At 41.0% G+C, this 22,947-nt stretch overlaps 1 protein-coding gene across 4 annotated transcripts in view; it reads left to right on the top strand.

Moving 5' to 3' along the window:
- IPO11 (importin 11) overlaps positions 1 to 22,947 on the top strand; it is a 311,009-nt gene that overhangs the window by 274,819 nt on the left and 13,243 nt on the right. For all 4 annotated transcript variants that reach the window (XM_077816907.1, XM_077816909.1, XM_077816906.1 and 1 more), the window contains exons 29-30: positions 11,021 to 11,116; positions 16,493 to 16,577. In XM_077816907.1, coding sequence (XP_077673033.1) covers positions 11,021 to 11,116; positions 16,493 to 16,577 — 181 coding nt within the window. The remainder of the gene's footprint in view (positions 1 to 11,020; positions 11,117 to 16,492; positions 16,578 to 22,947) is intronic.

Raw genomic sequence — 22,947 nt, forward strand, 5'->3', positions numbered from 1 at the left:
GAGCAGAAAACAAAAGGGATGAGCATTTCTTTTCATTTAACTTGGATTAGGTTAAATCTTCTGAGAAACAGGCAAAATAAACTATACATTATTTGTATTTAAATACAAAATATACGTTGCTAATATTCGGAGTAATTGTTACAGTGTGTATAGTATGTATATTAAAACAATATATACAGTATAATTAATTATCCAAATTCTCTATCCAGAAATCATAGTTATCCGAATCCACAGTATGTCCCCCTATGTTAGTTAATAGCATTTCCATTTATCCAAATGCCCAGTTATCCAAAAGTTTTGGCTGTCCCCCAGGCATAGGCAGCAGGTGGCTAAGACTAGAGGGTGCTCGGCCTCCCTAAATCTATCTCTGCCTCTGTGGTATAGTCACGAGTGGGTTGGGTGGGTCTTAGCACCCAGGCCCACCCAAATCTGAGCACCAGCCACAGTTCTTAAAGTGATGGCAGTTATGGAGGGGTCTCAGCCCTAGATTTTTTATTTTATTTTTTTAAGATTGAGCCAGGTTGCCAAGGGGCATAGTCTTCTAGTAGAAATGCTGCCACCTCATGTCATTCTACACATCTCTGCTTCCCGATCAACACAGGCTCTGATTGTTTGGAAGCTGAAAGCCAATCAAGTTTTGGCCAGGGTGCCCACCCAACAATGGATGAGGGCAGGGCCTCCAGCAATAGGAAAGGAGGTAACCTAAGCTGGGTGGCATTGGCTAGAGATGGAGCTTGTATTGATGGGGAATGGAACAAAGCCTGGGACTAACAGCACGAGCCTGTTTACCAGGTCTCAAGACCACTCCTTGGTGCAACCACTTCTCTCACACTCATGCAAAAGAGGGACTCTGCCCCTTAGTACCTAGCTCTGGTTACTCCTTTCCCATGGGCTCCCATCTCGCATAGCTAATCTGATTGTAGCCAACATCTGCCACCCACCCAGGGCCATGGATGGGTTGAGGCACGCTTCAGCCAATGGGGAAGCAGTAACCAGAGCTGTATAGTGTAATGGTAGAACCACTACCCCGTTGTCATAACGGAGCGGTGGCCAGGCCATGTTTGAGTGGCATTGTGACCTGGCATGCAGGGTCTTACCACTTCCTGCCTCTTCTCTGCTCCCACATGGACACAAGCTGCACCCACATAAGCTTACGTGTGGCTATGCCCGTGGTCATCCTCCCCTTCTCCCTGCGCCCCAAATATATCACCATCCTCCCAGGCCATGTGGATAAACAGAAGTGAACTGTATATTGTTTGTTCATGTATGTATATATCTTCTCTCTGCATATCACACTAACTGGAAAATAGGGTATATAGAGAAATAAATTTTCCTGTACATTGAAAAAAGGACTTCATAATATCCAGCATCAGAGGCCTAGATAATTATTGCTTAGTAGGAGGTATTTTTTTATCCCAAGGTTAATATTTTTTTTCCTATAAACTTGTAAATGCCAGTTTATGTATCATTCATCATCCCATTTAAGATTTTTTTAATTAAAAGCGCCGTATTATTAGATAGCCTTGGCTGAGTGGTCCGTTTTGAATCACAAGGTGAAATGACTTTGTCTCAGCCAGTACCAGAGATCTAACTCTTAAGATCAGGATTCATCTTGAATAAATGTAAATTAGTTTTTAATTCGTACCTTGCATCTGTTTTAGCTATTTATTTTTACTCAGCATATTGTTTGATTATGTCTGCTGGTAGCCTGGGGTGTGTTTTAAACTGTTTTAATTTTCTTTTATTTTGGGGCTATATTTATTTGATGTTTTCCTCTCCAAACAATGTGAATGATAGCACTAAAAAAGGTAGGTATAAAAGTTTGTCACAACTACTAATTTAGGGTCAGATTTTCAGCCAACCCTAAACTGGGTCTCCATTTTTGTAGGTGCAGTTTTGCATCCATAGGTATGTGCCCAGAAATGTAGATAATTTATGTATCGAAGCAACCAAATCTACAAGCACAATATTTGTGCCTATAGTTTTGCGCCAGTAAAAATGGAGACCAGTGTTTGAAAATGTGTTCCCAAATGTGAAATGAATTCATGTTGTTCAACTATAGAGCCAGATCCTTTATTTTCAGAGTACCAGCCATGTTAGTCTGTATTCGCAAAAAGAAAAGGGGTACTTGTGGCACCTTAGAGACTAACAAATTTATTTGAGCATAAGCTTTTGTGAGCTTGCATTCGATGAAGTGAGCTGTAGCTCACGAAAGCTTATGCTCAAATAAATTTGTTAGTCTCTAAGGTGCCACAAGTACTCCTTTTCTTTTTAAGATCCTTTAGTGTTGCACATCCCTTTTTCATCATGCTGCCAGTAGATTCTGGTCAGTCTGCCATGGGACGATCACCACAATGTGCAAAGGGCATCCTCTAAAGCAGTGTTTTTCAGAGTTCGGTTCACGACTCAGTACTGGGTCGTGGCATGTAAGGCACTGGGTCACCTTGCTCAGTACCCAGGGACCCGAGCGGTTCTGGTGAGCACCGCCGACCGGGACGTTAAAAGTGCCGTCGGCAGTGCTGCCCAGCTAAGGCAGGCTAGTGCCTACCTGTTCCGACATCGCGCCGCTCCCCAGAAGCGGCCAGCAGCGGGTCTGGCTTCGCGCGCTGCCGCGCCCCAAGCACTGGCTCTGCACTCCCAGCCAATGGGAGCTGGCAGGGACGGTGCTGTGGGCGAGAGCTGTGCGGAGCCACTTTTGCATGCCTCTGCTTAGGAGCCAGACCTGCTGCTGGCTGTTTCTGGGGCACAGCACAGTCTGCGGTGCCAGGACAGGCAGGAAGCCTGCCTCTGCATCCTGACTGTGCCGTTGACCAGGAGCCACCAGAGGTAAGTCCACACACCAACCCCACGCCCCTGCCCCAGCCCTGAGCCCTCCCCCCCCCCCCAAACCTGGAACCCCTTCCTGCACCCCCAACCCCTCATCCCCGGCCCCACCCCAGAGCCTGCACCCCCAGTCCAAAGCCCTGACTCCCTCCTGCACCTCAACCCCTTGCCCCAGACTTGAGATCCCCCCCAAACCCAGAGCCCCTCCTGCACCTCAAACCCCTCAACCCCAGGTCCATTGGGTCGCAGGCATCAAAAATTTTCTTCAACCGGGTCCCCAGAAAAAAAGTTTGAAAACCACTGCTCTAAAGGCATAGAACCACCAAAGGGCTCCTGTATCATCCCACTTTCCTGCTGGCAGCATAGGGCACATGTCTGAGATTCCTCTATGTTAGATTGATCCCCAGCTGCAGTTTCAGCTTCTCAGGTTACTCTAAGCTGCTATTGAGGACTGCTCCTGTTCACAACAGCCCCAGTGCAAAAACAAGCTTTCCACTACCTTCAAACCTGTGCTCTCAACCTACGCTGCACTATATACTCATTGCTATAGCTGAGTGTCTGACCCATGATTTCTTTGTATTAAATGTGGTGCAGCATCAGCATCCTTTAATGAGACTTCTCTATTTTAGGTCATCTATTTTAAGTTTAAAAATGAATCACTGATATGCTACTAAGGCAACAGCTACTATGGGTCACATGACCTTGTTTCAACCAATTGGCTTATTTGGCATTAGAAGGATACTTTTACAACTCTGTGTGCTATAGAGATGTTAAGTATAATATGCACATGTATTTAGAGAGGAGGAAAGCATGGAAAATGTTTACTGCCTTGGATTCAGATTTAAAATGAGATTTATATATCATGGTCATTGAAGCTGAAACAGAGCTATCTAACATCTTAGCTTTCTTCTTGCCCCATTGTGCTTATTGTCGCATTCTGGTTCTTATATAGAATTCACTGATCTGGTGGTGGTAGGTTTTCTTGTGGGGTTGGTAACAATTACAGAATATGAAATGAGTGGATTTTTTTTAAAAAATTTCCATCTTCCTAAACAGTCTGTAACATTTTATATGTCTGTACTTAATAGTAAGGGATCAATATAATGTCCTAGGTTAGAGAAATTCATGTGGCTTTTCTTATAACAGAAGGGATCATATGGACCATGCTTTTCAGTTTTTATACATTTGTTCCTTAGATCAGGGGTTCCCACTGTTTCAGAGTATAGGTTACATTTTAATACAGCAACCCCTCAAAATCAGACTGCCCTCTCATTTTTGATTGCGTAACATTCCTGAGGCAGCTACAGCCATTGCTTACATGCATAAGTGATATTAGGTAATTATTTAATGTAATTTTAGGCTGTTTCTCTATGTGATTTATTAGTTGGAAATGAGGAGAAACCAGTTCCATGTGACCAACAAGTGCTTTGTGGACCACAAGCATTCCACTGACCACAGTTAGTGAAATTCTTCATTACATTTTCTTAAAGATACTACAAAGATGGTGTTGATATGGAAGCAGTTTTGAGAAAAAAATTCCATTGTCAAATGAAAAATACCATTGGTCTGATTTTTCGAAGTGCTGAGCACCCAAAAATCCTGCCAATGTTGATATGAGGTTTGGAATCAGGCTGGGGGTGGGGGTGGGTGTATTTTTTTTTATTAAAGGAAGCATGCATTAATTTTCCAATATTCACATTTAATATTTTTTTTAATTCAAATGCTATTTTAGTAAATGAAAAGAATTATATTCATTGTGGTGTATTTCTGGAGTTATTCCCATCCTCCTAGCCCATGGAGAAAAAGAGTGATGTTTTAATCTACCCTTGCCACCTCTGCTACCCTTGGCCAATAGGGAAGTAATCTGAATGTTCTTCCCCATTGACTTATCAGTTCCTACATCGATCCTCTGGGCCGTTGTGGAAGAGCACTGAAGATTTCACCTCTGTACTTTTCCTCCTGATCTTCAAGAAAGGGAAGCAAAGATTCCAGTTTCCCAATCCAGCTCATCCCCCTCCCTCCTCCTTCCCCCCCTCCCTCCCACCAAGGTGGTGATCTGACAACTCCCTTTCTGACAGACTAACAGGATATACACTTTAGGGGCAGGGGCAATGTGGTTGAGTACCCACTTTTTGATTCTTCGGGGTATGTGTTTTATTAAAATGATGGTGGCAGAATTTTGTCTACAGTAGTTTGGTATGTTGTTGATATGGTGAAGCTGAATTTTTGCACAAACTTATTAGAATAATAAAAAATTGTGAATAGCTTGGTTGGTGGAGTAGAGAAAGGGCAAACATTTATAATATTTTCCCTGGAACCCACACCATTTAGATGCTACATCTCACTTCCATTTTTATTCTGAGAAAGTAAATATATATTAAAACGAGCTGTAAACCTAAACATGTCACAAGTACACATACTACATCCTGGTGTAATTTTAATTATAGCATAAATTTTTACTTGCAGACAGGCCCTTCCACCAATTAAAATAGTGTTTATGGAGCGTTGGAGCTGGGTCCTACAGTCCTTACTAACAGGAGATGTAAACCAGCGGTGCTGGATCCTAAGTCTTTTTCACAGGATTCCAGAGAAAAGTTGTGCTCTGAATAATGAGGGAAATGCGATTATCATGAAAGCACCACCGGCTAGTAATAAAAGTATTTTTATTGGCTGAAATAGAACTATATGGAATAAGAGGAGAAGGGTCTGGCCTAGATGCTTACTTTTTTCTGTATTAAACTCCTGCTATAGACAATATTAATTGTTTAATTTTGAAAGAAAAGTTCATTTAAACCAGGGGTGAGCAAACTTTTTGGCCCGAGGGCCACATTGGCGTGGGGAAATTGTATGCAGGGCCATAAATGTAGGGCTGGGGCAGGGGGTGCGGTGTTCAGGAAGGGGCTCAGGGCAAGGGGTTGGGGCAGAGGAGGGGGGTGGGATGTACGAGGGGGCTCAGGGAAGGGGGTTGGGGTGCAGGAGAGGTGAAGGCAGAATGCGGCGGGGGCTCAGGGCCGGAGGTTGGGGTGCAGGTGGGGTGTGGCAGGGGGCTCAAGGCAGGGGGTTTGGGTGCAGGAGGGAGTGCGGGGTGCAGCAGGGGGCTCGGGGTTGGGATGCAGGAGGGGTTCAGGGTGCGGTCTCCGGCCCAGCACTGCTTACCTGGAGCAGCTCCAGGGTGGCAGCAGCACGCAGCAGGGCCAGGGAAGGCTCTCTGCCTGTCTGCCCTTGCTGGCCTTGGCCCCGCACCACTCTGGGAAGCAGCCAGCACCACGTCACTGTGGCCCCTGGGGGACGGTGGGCTGAGGTCTCCACACGCTGCCCTTGCCTGTGGGTACCTCCCCTGAAGCTCCCATTGACCACAGTTCCCCATTCCTGGCCAATGGGAGCTTCGGGGGAGGTATCCACAGGCAAGGGCAGTGCGCAGAGCCATCTTCCCCCCTCCCCCAGGGCCGCAGGGACGTGGTGCCAGCCATTTCCCGGAACGGCACAGGGGTGGCAAGCCCACGGGCTGGATCCAAAGCCCTGAGCGGCTGGATCCAGCCTGCGGGCCGTAGTTTGCCCACCCCTCATTTAAACACAGTGTCCCTAGTGCTGTCTTGAATCGGCCTTCCACTTTGATTTGCCAGTACCTTTCTAGGAACAGACACTGGCTAATTTTGGAAATCCTTTATTTTGTTACATTGATTTGCAGGAGGTTTACTTGAGAATAAGTGAGAGTAAGACATAACACATTTTATATTGCCCTTGATCTTTAATGTAGGTTTGTTTTTAGACAATGGTAACTATGCATAGACTTGTTTTTTTCAATGTGTCTTGTATTCTAAAAAAATTGAACTGTTTAATTATTTGATATTTGGTAAGGGTTTTGGCATAGTTGGAAAAAGAAACTTTGTTCCTTTTGTTCCATGGCTGAAAAGTCACACACATTTTTACTGAGCACTATAATTTTTACCCACTTTTGGCAAGTGTTCTGCATTCCCTGACTCTCAACTTTGCAATAGTCTACATTTTTTAATCTTTTTACCAGATCCTGCAAGCACAAAGAATAAAAATGATAATTTCTCTTATATATAAATGTAATAGAAAGATCCTTTCTCCGCTCCCAGATAAGAGGAAGAAAACGATGATGAAACAAATTTATAATCCAGATTCCTCCCTTTCGGAATATTCCGACCAAACAATGTTACCACAAAGCTCTATACCACTCCTTGCTTCTTGCTTCCACCCTAGCTCCAGATGACAGGATCTCAGGTTCCCAATGGTCAATCTTCTCTGATATGTTTTGGAGAATCACAGATCCTTTGAAGCTTAGGTGTTCAGGTGGGCCTTCCTATGAGCTTTTGCCACCAATTTTGTAAACACTGAAACCCCCCAAAAATGTGAATAAGAGAGCTGCCCAGTGTAGTTTGCACTCTGGCCTCTTAAGATAATCCATTCAAGAGACCCCTGATCAGGTGGATTACAGTTGGCCATTGCCTGTCCTGCAGAACTGTACTTTCCATAGACCAGCCCTTGTTGATATATAGATACCAAAACCCCAACAATGGTCCCAGAATCATGCATCTTGAGAGCAGTAGAAAATATATGCCAGATGGCTTGTGCTTCTGATTGAGCGTCATATGCTCAAAGGGTATAGTCTACACCTCCAGAATCCCAGAGCTATTCAAATGCAGGAACTCATTGAAACCAGCCCTGTATGTTCTTTGCATGCTTGGGCCATGTGCCATATCTGCTATACTGTGTCCTGCTTGTGTCCCCTTGTTGCATCCTTTTGTGTACAATTAGACTATTCTACGCTTCATACTGAAGCATTTGATAACTGATGTGGATTTTTGGTGTTAGACGTTTTAACACCAAGTTACAAGTTCATTTCCTAGAGGACATGTTCTAGACTTGAGTGAAAGATGGGACAAAAGCTTTTGATGTCGGGATGGTTATTTAATCATAGATTAAATAAAGTAATATCAAAGTAGGTTTTAAAAAAACTTTTCACGTATTCACTATAAAACTTCAGAAACAAAGACATGAAACATCCTAGTGCTAGATGCAGTGTGTCTATTTTTCCTAGGTATGTAGTATATTTTCTTCCTTTTTTGGATGAAAAGAGAACATATTCAAATAACTATAAGTAATCTGAAAGCTGCATTTTATCATCTTTTATAAGCAATTCTCATCCTAAATATGAAAGTAAAATGAGAACCTGACAAGAATTAAAAAGTAGAACTTCAATTAAAAAAAAACAATTTTAGATTATTTTTACCACTGCTTAAATACAGTTTTACTTTATAAAATAGAATATTTAGAAGATAGAACTGAGGTAAGCCAACTGCAATCTACCTGGGCATGAAGCATTCAACAGTTAGGAAACTCCAGCTGGTATAAAACACTGGGGTAAGTCTCCTCAGCAACAGAGGCTACTGCAAACACATCACACCTGTCCTCCGCTCTTATACACTGACTTCCCATGGAATTTCGAATCAAGTTCAAGGTCTTCATCCTATCTTAAAGGTGCTCAATGGCTGAGGCCCAGATTATCTAAAAGATCCACCCCAGTTCGAAGGTAAAGTCCAAGGCTGTGAACTTTGCTCTTCTGGCACAGTGGAACTTTCTACAATAATGATAGCCCTTTCTTGGGAACTGGCCCAAGACAAAAGAATGAACTCCCACAAGAACTAATAACCATCACAAACCTCACTACTTTCCACTCTAAGAGCAAGTCATATTTCTTTGGCCTTTCCTTTTCTCATATAAACATATAGCTCTGTGTGTATGTGTGTGTAAATATATTTTTTTAAATCCAAAGTAAAACATTCCACTGCACACAATCTTCCCCTGCGGAGGAGATGACAGAACAAACAAGCAACAGATGTTCGTCACATTGCTTAATGCATTACTGGAGGGTACTCAGATATGGTTAAAGGTGCGGTATAAGAACCTGTATAGAACAGAATAGTATATATGTAGGCCATGTGCTGTTAAAGTGGCTTGTTAGGAGGTTGGATGCTCCAGCAGAGTCGATAGGAGCATTCTAGTGCCTTCATGAGACTAAGCAAGCACTGCAGTATCTGTATCAGACAAAAATGTTTCATAAAGTATTACGTGCTTCCAATATCGCCCTTCCAAAATATCGCCCTTCCCAAAGTTATGAGGCCAGTTCAACAAATCCATTTGCAAGCTATGAAAGGATGAAATGGGCCTTAAAATAGAACAAGAGAGTCACTACCATCAACCTGTCACAATGAAGTATAAAAGACTGTTTTATAGCTGTCTTCAAAGCTAGGTACAAGGTCTTGTTTCCCTTAGCTGCTTCATTCAAACTAAAACTTTGAAAAATTAAACTTTTAGTAGAGGGCTCTTCAATCTAGCAGACAAAGGCATAAAAGGATACAATGACTGGAAGCTGAAGCTAGATAAATTCAGGCTAGATTTAAGGCACAGTTTTTTAAGAGTGATGATAATTAACCATCGGGATGTTGTGGATTCTCAATCACTTAAAGTCTTTAAATCAGAATTGGATGATGCTCTAAAAGATGTGCTGGGTGAAATTCTGTGCCCTGTGTTACACAGTAAGTCAAAACAAGATCATATTGGTCCTTACTGGTCTTGATGTAAAAACAGCCTATTGCTGGTAAGGGTATTCATTCAAATCCAAGATTTTTCTTGAATTTCATTTCTCACATGACTGTTGAATTAAAAAATTAAATTTAAGTAATTTTGTTATTCAAGAAGGAAAGCATTTTTGGGGTAGCCACAATTTGTTCACAAGCTTATATACAGTATTTTAGTACAAAGCCATCTTTCATAAAGACAATGTTGATATGCTCCTGCTGTAATAGCAAATTTTAGAAGTTGTTTAAGAAAAATTGTTCTCCTTAACCTCTGAGGATAGGACAAGAAGCAATGGGCTTAAATTGCAGCAAGGACGGTTTAGGTTGGGCATTAAGAAAAATTTCCTGTCAGGGTGGTTAAGCACTGGAATAAATTGCCCAGGGAGGTTGTGGAATCTCTGTCATTGAAGATTTCAAGAGTAGGTTAGACAAACATCTATCAGGTATGGTCTAGGTAATACTTAGTCCTGCCTTGAGTGCAGTGGACTGCACTAGAAGACCTCTCGAGGTCCCTTCCAGGTGTACAATTCTGTGAAATATATTATTGCTATTAGAAATCATGCTTCTTAGAATCAGTCCCAGTATCACTCTTTCTCCCATAGTTTTAATCTTCCTTAGGATTACATAGTCTTTTTTTAAAAGAGCAAAATACATTCTCCCTCCTCCTTGTAACAACCTTTTATGTACTGGAAACTGTTACCATGTCACACCGCTTAGTCTTCTCGTCTTCAGACTAAACAAACCCAATTTTTTCAATCTTCCTCACAGGTCATGTTTTCTAAACCTTTAATAATTTTTGTTGCTCTTCTCTGGACTTTTTCCAATTTGTCCACATCTTTTCTGAGATGTGGTGCCTAGAACTCTAGTTGAAGCCTAATCAGCGTGGAGTAGAGCAGAAGAATTACTTCTTGTGTCTTATTTACAACACTCCTGCTAATACATCCCAGATTGATGTTCTCTTTTTTTGCAACAGTGTTTCACTATTGACTTATATTTAGCTCGTGATCCACTATGACCCCCAGCTCCCTTTCCAGAGTACTCCTTCCTAGGCAGTCAATTCCCATTTTCTATGTGTGCAACTGATTATTCTTTCCTAAGTGGAGTACTTTGCATTTGTTCTTACTGAATTTCGTCCTATTTACTTCAGACCATTTCTCCAGTTTGTGCACATCATTTTGAGTTTTAATCCTATCCTCCAAATTTAAAGATGAATTGCATTCATATAGTAGTGATAAATGTTTTCCCCTTATTTAAGATACTTCAGTTTTTGTCCAGTTTTGTAACTGTCTACAAAGTTGTATGGTATAAGTTATTGGTAGACATATAGTGCAGTCTCATTCTTCTAAAGGGAAAAAAAAGAAAACTCTACATTTCTAGTTATTTACCTCTTAGATACTTTTGGTCACTTGTTTTGCCAGTTGCTTCTTAGCTGTTTGTGTAATTTATTTTAAAAGTTTTGAAAAGCTACTTGACAATGTGTTCAGCTGAGCATTAAATAATGAAAACATTGTAATATAGGTGTGCCCTATGCTTATCAAGCAAATTTCCTGTTTAGCTAGTCCAGCTAAAACATTTTCCTGTTTTTTTTCCAGTGTTATCCAAGATAAATTCTGTGGCATCATTAACATTTCTGTGGAAGGGCTGCATGATGTTATGACTGAAGATCCTGAAACAAGAACATACAAAGAGTAAGTGGAAAATCTAATTAACCCATGTGTGCTGAATAGTACTAGCAGTTTAAGATTTGTGCTCTCACTCTCCCTCTCCCTGGAAAAACTGCTTTGGGGAGTTGAGACAGTTGCATGTTCTGAAGAAGTCTGTTTTCACAATAGTAGATTTTTTTTGTACGGGGTTTCATGGGAGTATTGAAGCATGAGAAAAGTTTTGTAATTTTGTAACAAGCTTGAAGTGGGAGTAGACTAAATTAGACTTTGGCTAATAAATTCACCTGCCACATGGTTTTACAAATTGTGCGTGTGCGCGCTCCGATTTGTAAGATATTGTGGTAGGTAAATGTATGAGGCAATGTCTAATTTGTAAGGCTGTCGATTAATCGCAGTTAACTCACGCGATTAACTCAAAAAATTGTAATTAAAAAAATTAATAGTGATTAATCACAGTTTTAATTTCACTGTTAAACAGTAGAATACTAATTTAAATGTATTAAATATTTTGGACATTTTTCTACATTTTTATATATTGTATTCTGTGTTGTAACTGAAATCAAAGTGTATATTATTTTTTATTACAAATATTTGCACTGTAAAAATTATAAAAGAAATAGCATTTTTCAATTCACATCATACAAGTACCGTAGATTTTTTTCGGTTACCTAAATGCGCTCAAAAACAAAACAATGTAAAACTTCAGAGCCTACAAGTCCACTCAGTCCTACTTCTTATTCAGCCAATCACTAAGACAAACAAGTTTGTTTACATTTAGAGGAGATAATGCTGCCCTCTTATTTACAATGTCACCAGAAAGTAAGAACAGGCATTTGCATGGCACTTTTGTAGCCGGCATTGCAAGGTATTTACATGCCAGATATGCTAAACATTCATATGCCCCTTCATACATAGGCCACCTTTCCAGAGGACAATATTTAAATAAATGGTATTCTATTATTGTTTAACAGTGCGATTAATCACAGTTAATTTTTTTAAGCGCTTGACAGCTTTATTAACTTGATCTCTTTATTGCATGGCTTTTCATGAGCATGTGTACACTTACACCCCTATGTATATATTAAAGAGCATTTGTTTTATAAATTATATGTACTTCATTCAGTGTTTCTCCTAAGGTGGTACACCTCTACCCTGATATAACGCTGTCCTCAGGAGCCAAAAGATCTTACCATATTATAGGTGAAACTGCGTTATATCGAACTTGCTTTGATCCACTGAAGCATTCCTCCTCCCCCCCCCTCCCCCCCGAGCGCTGCTTTACCGCGTTCTATCTGAATTCGTGTTATATCAGGTCGCATTATATCGGGGTAGAGGTGTATCAATAAAAGCATAAGCTTTTCAGGCTTGTTCCCAAAGCAACAACGCTTGCCTGTTGAGACTAAATTGTATAAAATGGAAATAAAATGACCTTGATTTATTGCTTAAAATGAACCATGTGTTTTTGCAAGATATTCTGTTTCTAGTGTTTGGGGAGAAAATCAAGACTGGATGAAATCTGGTACCCAACTTACAGCACTGGAGAGACTGGGAGCCCATTCTACAAGAGTAACCCTTCCTCCACAGCTTGTCTACGTAATAGTATCTGCATCTTAGATGTAAAAGTCTTTATTTAAAAGGTCCTCATCCCTCTTCATGAGAATTACTGTGTGCTAATCTTCTGCAAGGCATATCTGATGATGCAGTTTCTTGAGAGAGAAAGGAACGTTATTAATCAGTAACTGGAGCTCCCAAAATATATTGTTGCTGCAGATCCACATTTATCCATCCTCCTTCCTTGCTTCTTGGGAGTACTGCAGCTAGTTTAGACGAAGTAGAGAAATGAATACTTATGTGACGAGGCCTGGTTCTTGGGTCCGCAGATGGAAATCCCCCTTCCCCCCATGTTTAAAATGTGTTAGAATGGTTGTGAAATTGCAAGGCCAGTGTGTCTCTGCGGAGGTTATATATTCTGAGAAGTCTAGTCATTGGTAAGAAATTCTCCTTCTACAGAGGTCATAAGCACTGTGACTCAGGTGTTTTCGGACTTACAAAGGATTCCTTAACTACCTTAGAAGTACTTCTAAGTCACAATGTATTTATGGTCAGGTAGAGCCTTTGTAATTCTGAATGTGCTTCTCTGCCTAAATGCATTAAAACAACGTAAATTACAGAGGTATTTCGGAGTGTAAAAAAACAAATGTAGGTACTGCTTTCATACATCCAATTCCTTTATGCCTTAATCCTCCTTAAACATTTACAATGAAATATAAAAATAAATAAAATAAAATGAACAATCGTGAAGAGTAAACCTTTTTGTTAATGGAAAAAACAAAGACTAGCAATAACACATCAATATAAGCCGCCATCATATTTTATTCCCCAAGCAGAGACCATATCAGCTACAAGAGAGAGAAAGCAGGATTTTACATATAAATATCTTCCTATTGATAACACTCACACATATGTATGAAGGGGAAAAATCTGTTCTCTAATGCTATGGTTCTAAGGATATCAAAATACAATGTATTCTAGAAAGCAAGAGTGTCATTATTGAGATTTTCTCCAGCATGTTTATCTTCTGTCAAGTTAGAGGATGTTTTAGCTGAAAAATAATTTGAATTCAGTTTACAACTTTATATTGCAAAAAACCAGTGTTGTTCAGGTTCATAAATAATATACACTGTTCCTCTGTTTAATTTGGCAGCAACAGGGATATTAAACAGGAAGAAGTTAAATTCCGCTATATATTTTAACCCCCTGCTAAAAAAATTAAAAAGTGTTCCCTTTGAACTACATCAAACACATCCCTACAAGAAAAAACAGAACTTTAAAACTCAGAGATAACATATAATTTCTTTATCTCACCAGCTCCAAAATTCAGTGTCAATCTGACAAAAAAACAGATATCACAATGAAAGCAGAGTGTGATGTCATAGCTGACATTGGTTCAAAATATGGATTATCCATTGTCAACAGATCCCTCTTGTACCTGTGAAGAGAGCATGGAGCTTAAGCGTTATAATGCAGGAATCAAAAAGGTCTTACTATAGGAGAGGAGCGTTCCTTTAATTTCAAGCATCTCTTAGATATAATTTAAACACATTGAGGGGTTTGTTAATTAAGTAACTGTCAGTATGGAAGAGAAATGTACAAAATATAAATTGATTGAATATTTTGTTTTTTCCATTGCAACACAGCATATCTGAACACCACATCAAACCAGTAATCTGTGTAGCCTGATATCCTGTCGCTGATAATGACCAATGCAACATACTTCAGAGGAAGGTTGCAATAAACTCCATAGTAGATAAATAAGGATAAACTGCCTGATAGGGGACAATTCTTTCTAACCGCTTTGTTTGTATGTTTTAATTGGTTTATGCCCTAAAGCAGGAGGTCTTTATATCTGGTACAAAAAGTTTTTTTACCCTATGTATGTAACTGTGGATGTTCCCATTTTTCATCCAAGTGTGTAATCCTTGTGACAATGAGTTGTACAGGTTAAGTATGTGCTGTGTAAAAAGAGTATTTTCCTTTGTCAGATTTTATATATTACTTTTAAATTTCATGGAATATTGTTTGTTCCACTCTGCTTCCTGGAGATTCATTGTCCTAAATTAAAGTCTCAGTTTGTTCATATAAAGAAGCAAGTTTACTTGCTGTACTGGTTTGTGTAAGTCACCTAAACTCCGTGCTGAGGTATGAATCAAATCCAATTTCTGTTCTACTGATTCATGTGTCATTATCAGAGCAAGTTTTTGTGTGGTTAGAACTTAGTAACATTTTCTGCCTCTTCATTTTGTGTAACTTCGGAAAGTATTATTTCAGCTGTAAGTTGCAAAGTCTGATTTTGTTAACTGCCAGATGGTCCATAATACTACTACCTCCTTACCATAGGCTTTTGCAAAGAGCTCTGTGGATCTGGTTATTTTATGGTTGGTAGTTTGTTACTGGTTAAGAATCTCTCTCTAATTGCCTTCCCCGGTGTTTATTTAGACACTAACGGAACTGGGATAGGGTTGTATTAATGTTTTGTCAAGGGCAGTTTTTGTTTTTGTTCCCGCCCTCCCAGAGACAGTTTATTTACTATCCCCAGTGAAAAAATACTCAAAAATCTTAGACTTCAATTATAATGCAGCCTGGAATCTTCATTGGCAACTTGGGTTTACACTACAATGGTGCAGACTCCATGGCTTATCTTAAACATAAAACAAGGGAAACCCTTGGGTTCTGTGGTTGCTATTCAAACACAAACTTCTCTTTCACGTTGCTAATATATATAGTTTTGTAGTATGCTGTTGACTTGCAAAGGGGAGAGAAAGGATCTGTGAACTAACTAGTGTCAGAACTGATGCGAGTCTTGTGATACATTTCCCAAGTATAGATATGTCCTAAGAGAGAACAGTCTTGAAACAAAGGGAACTGACACCTTCATTAGCTCATTGAGGAGCACTTGGACTGCAGCGTCTTCACCACAGGGGGCTTATTACATTATTTATTGGCTCATCATAACTTTGGGATCAGAAATTTGCAGCCCCACATCCATGTGTGTGCCTTTCCTTTCATTTCTACCGATCTGCATCAGATTATGGAACACACATCTCCTTTTGAAAATAAATTTCTTATTCACCAATTCACTTTTACTGAAGACCCTAATCACTTTTTACTGTAATAAAACAAACCTCTGAGAGCCATTTTTAAAGTGCACCAAGCATTTGTGACGTGAAATACTGGGATTATATAGCACTGTTATTAAACTGAACCTTGAAAAACCTTAATGAAAGAATAAGTTAAACCACCACAGAGCACAAAAGTAGAGACAACTTTATTAGTAAGCAGCATTCAACAGTAGGCTTACTTTGCAGCCTTGGCAAATGCACAGTTCTTATAAAGCAGAACCAATCCCTCAGCATCTGAAATTTTTAAACTTCAAAACCTGACTTAAACCAGAGACTTAAATAGAAAAACATTTGAGCCCTCTTTGTAACCACAGTAACTTCTAAATCCATATGTCTATTTAGTGTAGCAAACAAACTGAAAAAAACGGGACTTGGTTTTACATATGCTGTAGGAATACATGTTTTAAAAACTGGCTCAATATATTCTAGCTGAAAACAAGTTGTCTAAGCAGGTTGGCAATTTAAAAAGGACACTATTGCCTCCAACAGTGGAAGCACCCCTTTACAATAAAATAGGTACCGCTAAACCTCTTGACTGACGTGGGACCCTTTATGTTATCTGTTGATAATCCTGTTGAGGTGGCTACTGTTAAAAAGCAATGCTAGTTTTTAAATAACTTATAAATATTTTTCCATTATCTTGAAGACCTAGTCTGCCATTTATTTCTTGAGTGTTTTAATTCTTAGTGTGAATTTACAATATCTGTATTCCTGTTCTTAGCTGCATGTTGATGTCTCATTTTGAGGAGCCCAAAATGACAGAAGATGAGGAACCTCCTACAGAACAGGACAAAAGGAAGAAGACGGTAAGCTCTTTATATCTTTAGTTAAATGTTTGGAGTTATAATTTAATACAGTAGTCAACCTTAAGTCTTTGCCACTGGATTTGGTTCATCCATTATTGTCATTTATAGTACGCTTTAAAAACTCTACTCCCAATCTGAGAGGTCAGGAACCTTTAGAACAAATTGCATAGAATAGACAATTATACTTCTGCATTTTTTTCAGTCTCTAAAGTCTAGTAAAGAACAAAATAGTCAGACACATAGCAGAACCTAATTTGTTGGGGAATAGTCAACACGTTTTTTGTAAAGGGAAATCATACCTCCCCAAGCTACTAGAATTCTTTAAGGGGGTCAACAAGCATGTGAACAAGGGGGATCCAGTGCATATAGTGTATTTAGATTTTCAGAAAGCCTTTGACAAGGTCCCTCACCAAAGGCACTTAAGCAAAGTAAGCAGTCGTGGGATAAGAAGGAAGGTTCTCTCATGGATTGGTAACTGGTTAAAAGATCGGAAACAAAGGGTAGGAATAAATGGTCAGTTTTCAGAATGGAGAGAGGTAAATAGTGGTGTCCCCCAGGGATCTGTACTGGGCTCAGTCCTATTTAACATATTCATAAATGATCTGGAAAAGGGGGTAAACAGTGAGGTGGCAAAATTTGAAGATGATACAAAACTACTCAAGATAGTTAAGTCCCAGGCAGACTGTGAAGAGCTATAAAAGGATCTCTCAAAACTTGGTGACTGGGCAACAAAATGGCAGATGAAATTCAGTGTTGATAAATGCAAAATAATGCACATCAGAAAACATAATCCCAACTATACATATAAAATGATGGGGTCTAAATTAGCTGTTACCACTCAAGAAAGAGATCTTGGAGTCATGGTGGATAGTTCTGTGAAAACATACACTCAATGTGCAGCAGCAGTCAAAAAAGCGAACAGAATGTTGGGAATAATTAAGAAAGGGATAGATAATAAGACAGAAAATATCATATTACTTCTATATAAATCCATGGTATGCCCACATCTTGAATACTGCATGCAGATGTGGTCGCCCCATCTCAAAAAAGATATATTGGAATTGGAAGAGGTTCAGAAAAGGACAACAAAAATGGTTAGGGGTATGGAACGGCTACCATTTGAGGAGAGGTTAATAAAACTGGGACTTTTCAGCTTGGAAAAGAAATGACTGAGGGGGGATATGATTGAGGTCTACAAAATCATGACTGATGTGAAGCAAGTAAATAAGGAAGTGTTATTTACTCGTTCTCTTAACACAAGAACTAGGGGTCAACAAATGAAATTAATAGGCAGCAGGTTTAAAACAAACAAAAAGAAGTATTTTTTCACACAACACAGTCAACCTGTGGAACTTCTTGCCAGAGGAGGTTGTGAAGGCCAAGACTACAACAGGGTTCAAAAAAAGAACTAGATAAATTCATGGAGGATAGATGCATCAATGGCTATTAGTCAGGATGGGCAGGTACGGTGTCCCTAGCCTCTGTTTGCCAGAAGCTGGGAATGGGTGACAGGGGATGGTTCACTTAATGATTACCTGTTCTGTTCATTCCCTCTGGGGCAACTGGCACTGGCCACTGTCGGAAGACAGGATACTGGGATAGATGGAACTTTGATCTGACCCAGTATGGTTGTTCTTATATTCTTAAAGAAATGCTGCCAAGAAGTGATGGGGGGGAGGAGAAAAAAAATCCCTCAATATGTCTTCCAGTTTTTGCCTATGTCTCAAACAGGAACATTACTAAGAATTTCCAAAAATTTAGCCTTTCTTGCAGGAAAAAAAAAAGTATAAGCACAGAATAATAGTTAGAAACTTGAAACATTTTCTATCCTCTAGAACAGAAGTGACAGTACATATCTGTAACAATTTGTTTAAGTCATATTTCATTCTTTCTTTGGTAGGAAGCCAACATCTTATATAAACATTTGGCTTTCGTGTTCTTTGGTATATAGTTAGCAGTTTTCTCAGGTGGTTCTTAATTTCCTTAAATTGTATGAAAGGTTTCAGAGTAGCAGCCGTGTTAGTCTGTATCCGCAAAAAGAAAAGGAAGACTTGTGGCACTTTAGAGACTAAGAAATTTATTTGAGCATAAGCTTTCGTGAGCTACAGCTCACTTCATCGGATGCATGTAGTCGAAAATACAGTGGGGAGATTTATATACACAGAGAACATGAAACAATGGGTGTTACCATACACACTGTAACAAGAGTGATCAGGTAAGGTGAGCTATTACCAGCAGGAGAGCGGGGGGGAGGGGGGACCTTTTGTAGTGATAATCAAGGTGGGCCATTTCCAGCAGTTGACAAGAACCTCTGAGGAACAGTAAGGGGGGGAAATAAACATGGGGAAATAGTTTTACTTTGTGTAATGACACATCCACTCCCAGTCTTTATTCAAGCCTAAGTTAATTATATCCAGTTTGCAAATTAATTCCAATTCAGCAGTCTCTCGTTGGAGTCTGTTTCTGAAGTTTTTTTGTTGAAGAATTGCCACTTGTAGGTCTGTAATTGAATGACCAGAGAGATTGAAGTGTTCTCCAACTGGTTTTTGAATGTTATAATTCTTGACATCTGATTTGTGTCCATTGATTCTTTTACGTAGAGACTGTCCAGTGTGGCCAATGTACATGGCAGAGGGGCATTGATGGCACATGATGGCATATATCACAGTGGTAGATGTGTAGGTGAACGAGCCTCTGATAGTGTGGCTGATGTGATTAGGCCCTATGATGGTGTCCCCTGAATAAATATGTGGACACAGTTGGCAACAGGCTTTGTTGCAAGGATAGGTTCCTGGGTTAGTGTTTTTGTTATGTGGTGTGCGGTTGCTGGTGAGTATTTGCTTCAGGTTGGGGGGCTGTCTTACTGTAAGCAAGGACTGGCCTGTCTTCCAAGATCTATGAGAGTGATGGGTCTCCTTCAGGATAGGTTGTATATCCTTGATGGTGCCCTGGAGAGGTTTCAGTTGGGGGCTGAAGGTGATGGCTAGTGGCGTTCTGTTATTTTCTTTGTTGGTCCTGTCCTGTAATAGGTAACTTTTGGGTACTCTTCTGGCTCTGTCAATCTGTTTCTTCACTTCACCAGATCAGACAAATCAGACATCAAGACGTCTCTAAGGTGCCACAAGTCCTCCTTTTTTAAATTGCATGCTAATTTTAAGTAGAGCCGATTAATGTTTTAGGTCAACTCTGCATATTAATCTAGCTAAATCCACTTTTCATTAAGATTGCAGTATCCCTAATTACAATAATCCCATTCAGCTGTTTTTAATTTTGTATTTTTAATTCTAAACTTCCATAGTTTAAGTTAATTAGAACATATTCATTAAAAGAAATAATAAAACAGTTTCACAATCCACAAAAATATTATCCTACTGATACATAGCAGGTTTATTGTATCCTTTTATAATGATAGTGGTTTGGTTCCTTTAATAGAGCCAAGTTCAGTAAGAATGCAATGCTTGTAAATTGTTTTGAAGACCTGTTTGCAATAAAATTCTATGCTAAGTGCTCCCTTTTTGGCAGCAGGTACCCAGACCCAACAATGCTAATTCAGGATATATTTGCTGTTGCATAAAATAATCCACTTCTTCCCTTCACCTTAGTCGTTGTCTTTTAGTCCAAGCTTGAATTTTTGTTCTTCCTCCGTAGGTTTTTTTTTTTCCTGATAGGGTACTGATATACAGAACCCGTCATCTGAACTGTCATAGACCAAGCCACAGAATGACATTGTGTGGCATTCACCTTTTAATTTACTTTGTGTGTCTCATTTGAGACAATGCAGACTCACTACCAACCAGGCTTTCCAAGCACTGGTGTTTACAAGAAATCCACCATCTTATATCGGGAGGTAGAGTAGCTTAACATATTTCTTTCAGGTCAGAAGGAAGTAATGTGGAGAAGCAGAGGAGGGAGTCCTAGATAACAGGGAAATCTTCTTCAGTGGTAACTGGTCGTCATCCTAGTAGTCACAGTAAGTGACAAGGAGAAATCCAGGATCTGCACTTCTGCAACTGAGCCACCGAAAGCAAATTTGCCAGTGAGAGGGAATGTAAAATCTCTCTAGTGTAATTTTGTTATTTCATTAGACAAAATATTTCTTTGAGTAACAGAACATTTAAATAAAAGGGCTGCATCTGGTACGCCAAAAATCAGTTTTTGAAAATGACATCATGATATTAAGCATGTGCATTTCTTCTTTTGTCTGCATTGTTTCATCAGCTGACTTCTAAGAATGAATGGTTCTTCTTCAAGTGTTTTCTCATGTCGATTCCATTCTAGGTATGCGCGCGCCCACGTGTGCGGTCGTCAGAGATTTTTGCCTGGATTATTTAATTTAAACACCACTGAGGTTCTTGAAGTTAGTGGTATTCGTAGAGCCAGCTTTGGCGCCATTTCCAGTGCTGCACTCATGCGTCGGTATGCCAGGTGCCACCTGCTCTATGCTCTCTCAGTTCCTTCTTACTGCCTGTGGTGGTTAGTCGGAGCACCTGTCTTTGCATAGCAAGGGCTAGTGGTTTCATCTCTTCCGACTTCGAGCCTTAGGGCCTTGTAAATAGTTGTTAATAGTAGTTAGTTAAATGTAGTTAGGAGTTAGAAGTTAGAGTCCCAGCGGGGACTTTGCCCCAGGTGAAGCATGCCCCAGTCTCCAGGGTTTAAGCCCTGTGCGGACTGTCACAGACCTATGCCTGTAAGTGACCCCCACAACTGCCGCCTCAAGTACTTGGGGGAGTCACATGTGAAAGACATGTGCCATATTTGTAAAAATTTTCGACCCCGGATTCAGAAAGAGCGGGATATTGGTTTGCGGGCTTTCGTCATGGAGGTGGCCCTTTGTCTGACTTCCGAGCCTTCCCACCAAGACTCGCCTAGTACCTCGGCCTCAGTGCACAGCACACCCCTGGCACCAGGCTCCGCCCAGCACCTCTCCCCATCACCCAGAAAGAAAATGAAGAAGCCCAAGACAGGCAGCATTCTCTATTTCCATGCCACAGATCTCCGGCAGCACAGCCCAGATCTTCTGGGGCTCACCGTCGGTCACTGGCACCACAATCATGATCCCCACCATCTCAGTGCAGATCGCCTCAGGGAAGGCGCCAGTCTCCGTTGCACTGGTGCACCGTTCATCCTCCACCGGTCATCCTCAGCCCAGCTCTCGGTTGCCTGCCCTGTCGTAATTCCAGTCCCCCAGCCCCCTTGATACCAGCACAAGTCCTCCCACTCCAAACACCGGTCTCCGGCAGCGACGGTCAGCAGGCAGACACAGGGGTCAGTGGCCCCCCGTGGTCACCAGAAGGGGATTCCTCTGGCACGGAAGGGCAGTTCAGCCCCTGGCCAAGACCCCACCAGCGCGAATGGTCACCTAAGGCCGCGTTGACATCTACGGCCGCCTTGGTAGCACAGCCAGTGGCCAGCACAGTGGCCTTAAAAGAGTGCATGGGTCATGCTGGTAATGCACTGCCAGTGGAGGAGATGGCTGAGCAGGTGGACACCTTGTTCAGTGTCGTCTCAGCCTCTACTCCGGCATGTGTTGCACTACTAGTGCATGACGGGGTCCTGAAAATTGCCATGGCCCTCTGGTAAACCCCGTCATCCATCCCTCCCACCTCCAAAAGGGCCGAAAAGAAGTACTTCATCCCGGCCAAAGGGTTTGAGTACCTTTATACCTGCCCACATCCAGACTTGCTGGTTGTCTCTGTGGCCAATGAAAAGGACAAGCATGGGCAATCTAGTTCAACTGCCAAAAATAAAGAGGCCAAAAGACTGGACATTTTGGAGAGAAAAATGTATTCAACAGCCAGCCTGCAATTCCAGATGGTGAACCATCAGGCCCTCTTGGGCAGGTACAGTTATAACTCATGGGACTCCCTCCATAAGTTCAAGGCGTCCCTCCCTCAGGATCTAGCCCAGGAATTCAGTACCCTGGTGGAGGAGGACACCACGACAGCCAGATGGCGAGGGATGTGGCAGACTCGGCAGCTAGGGTGGTCGCATCGGGGTGGTCATGAGGTGCAGCTCCTGGCTTCAGACTCCCAGCCTGTCCCAAGAGATGCAGACCTCTATCCAGGACCTCCCATTCGATGGGAATGGTCTCTTTTCAGAGCAAACTGACGCAACACTGCATTGGTAAAAGGACACTCGGGCCACCCTTCGCTCGCTGGGCATGCATATGCCCCAGTCTGCATGGAAGAAGTTATGGCCGCCCCTGCCACCAAGACCTTGGCAGCCTCGTCAAGGGTATGCAAGGAGAAGGGAGAAGGACACGAGCTTGTGAGTCTCCTAGAATGGAATCGACATGAGCAAGCATGCAAAGAAGAAAAAACGGTTACCTATCTTTTCGTACCTGTTGTTCTTCGAGATGTGTTGCTCATGT

This window comes from Eretmochelys imbricata, chromosome 5 (genome assembly GCF_965152235.1).
Source record: "Eretmochelys imbricata isolate rEreImb1 chromosome 5, rEreImb1.hap1, whole genome shotgun sequence".
NCBI lineage: Eukaryota > Metazoa > Chordata > Testudines > Cheloniidae > Eretmochelys > Eretmochelys imbricata.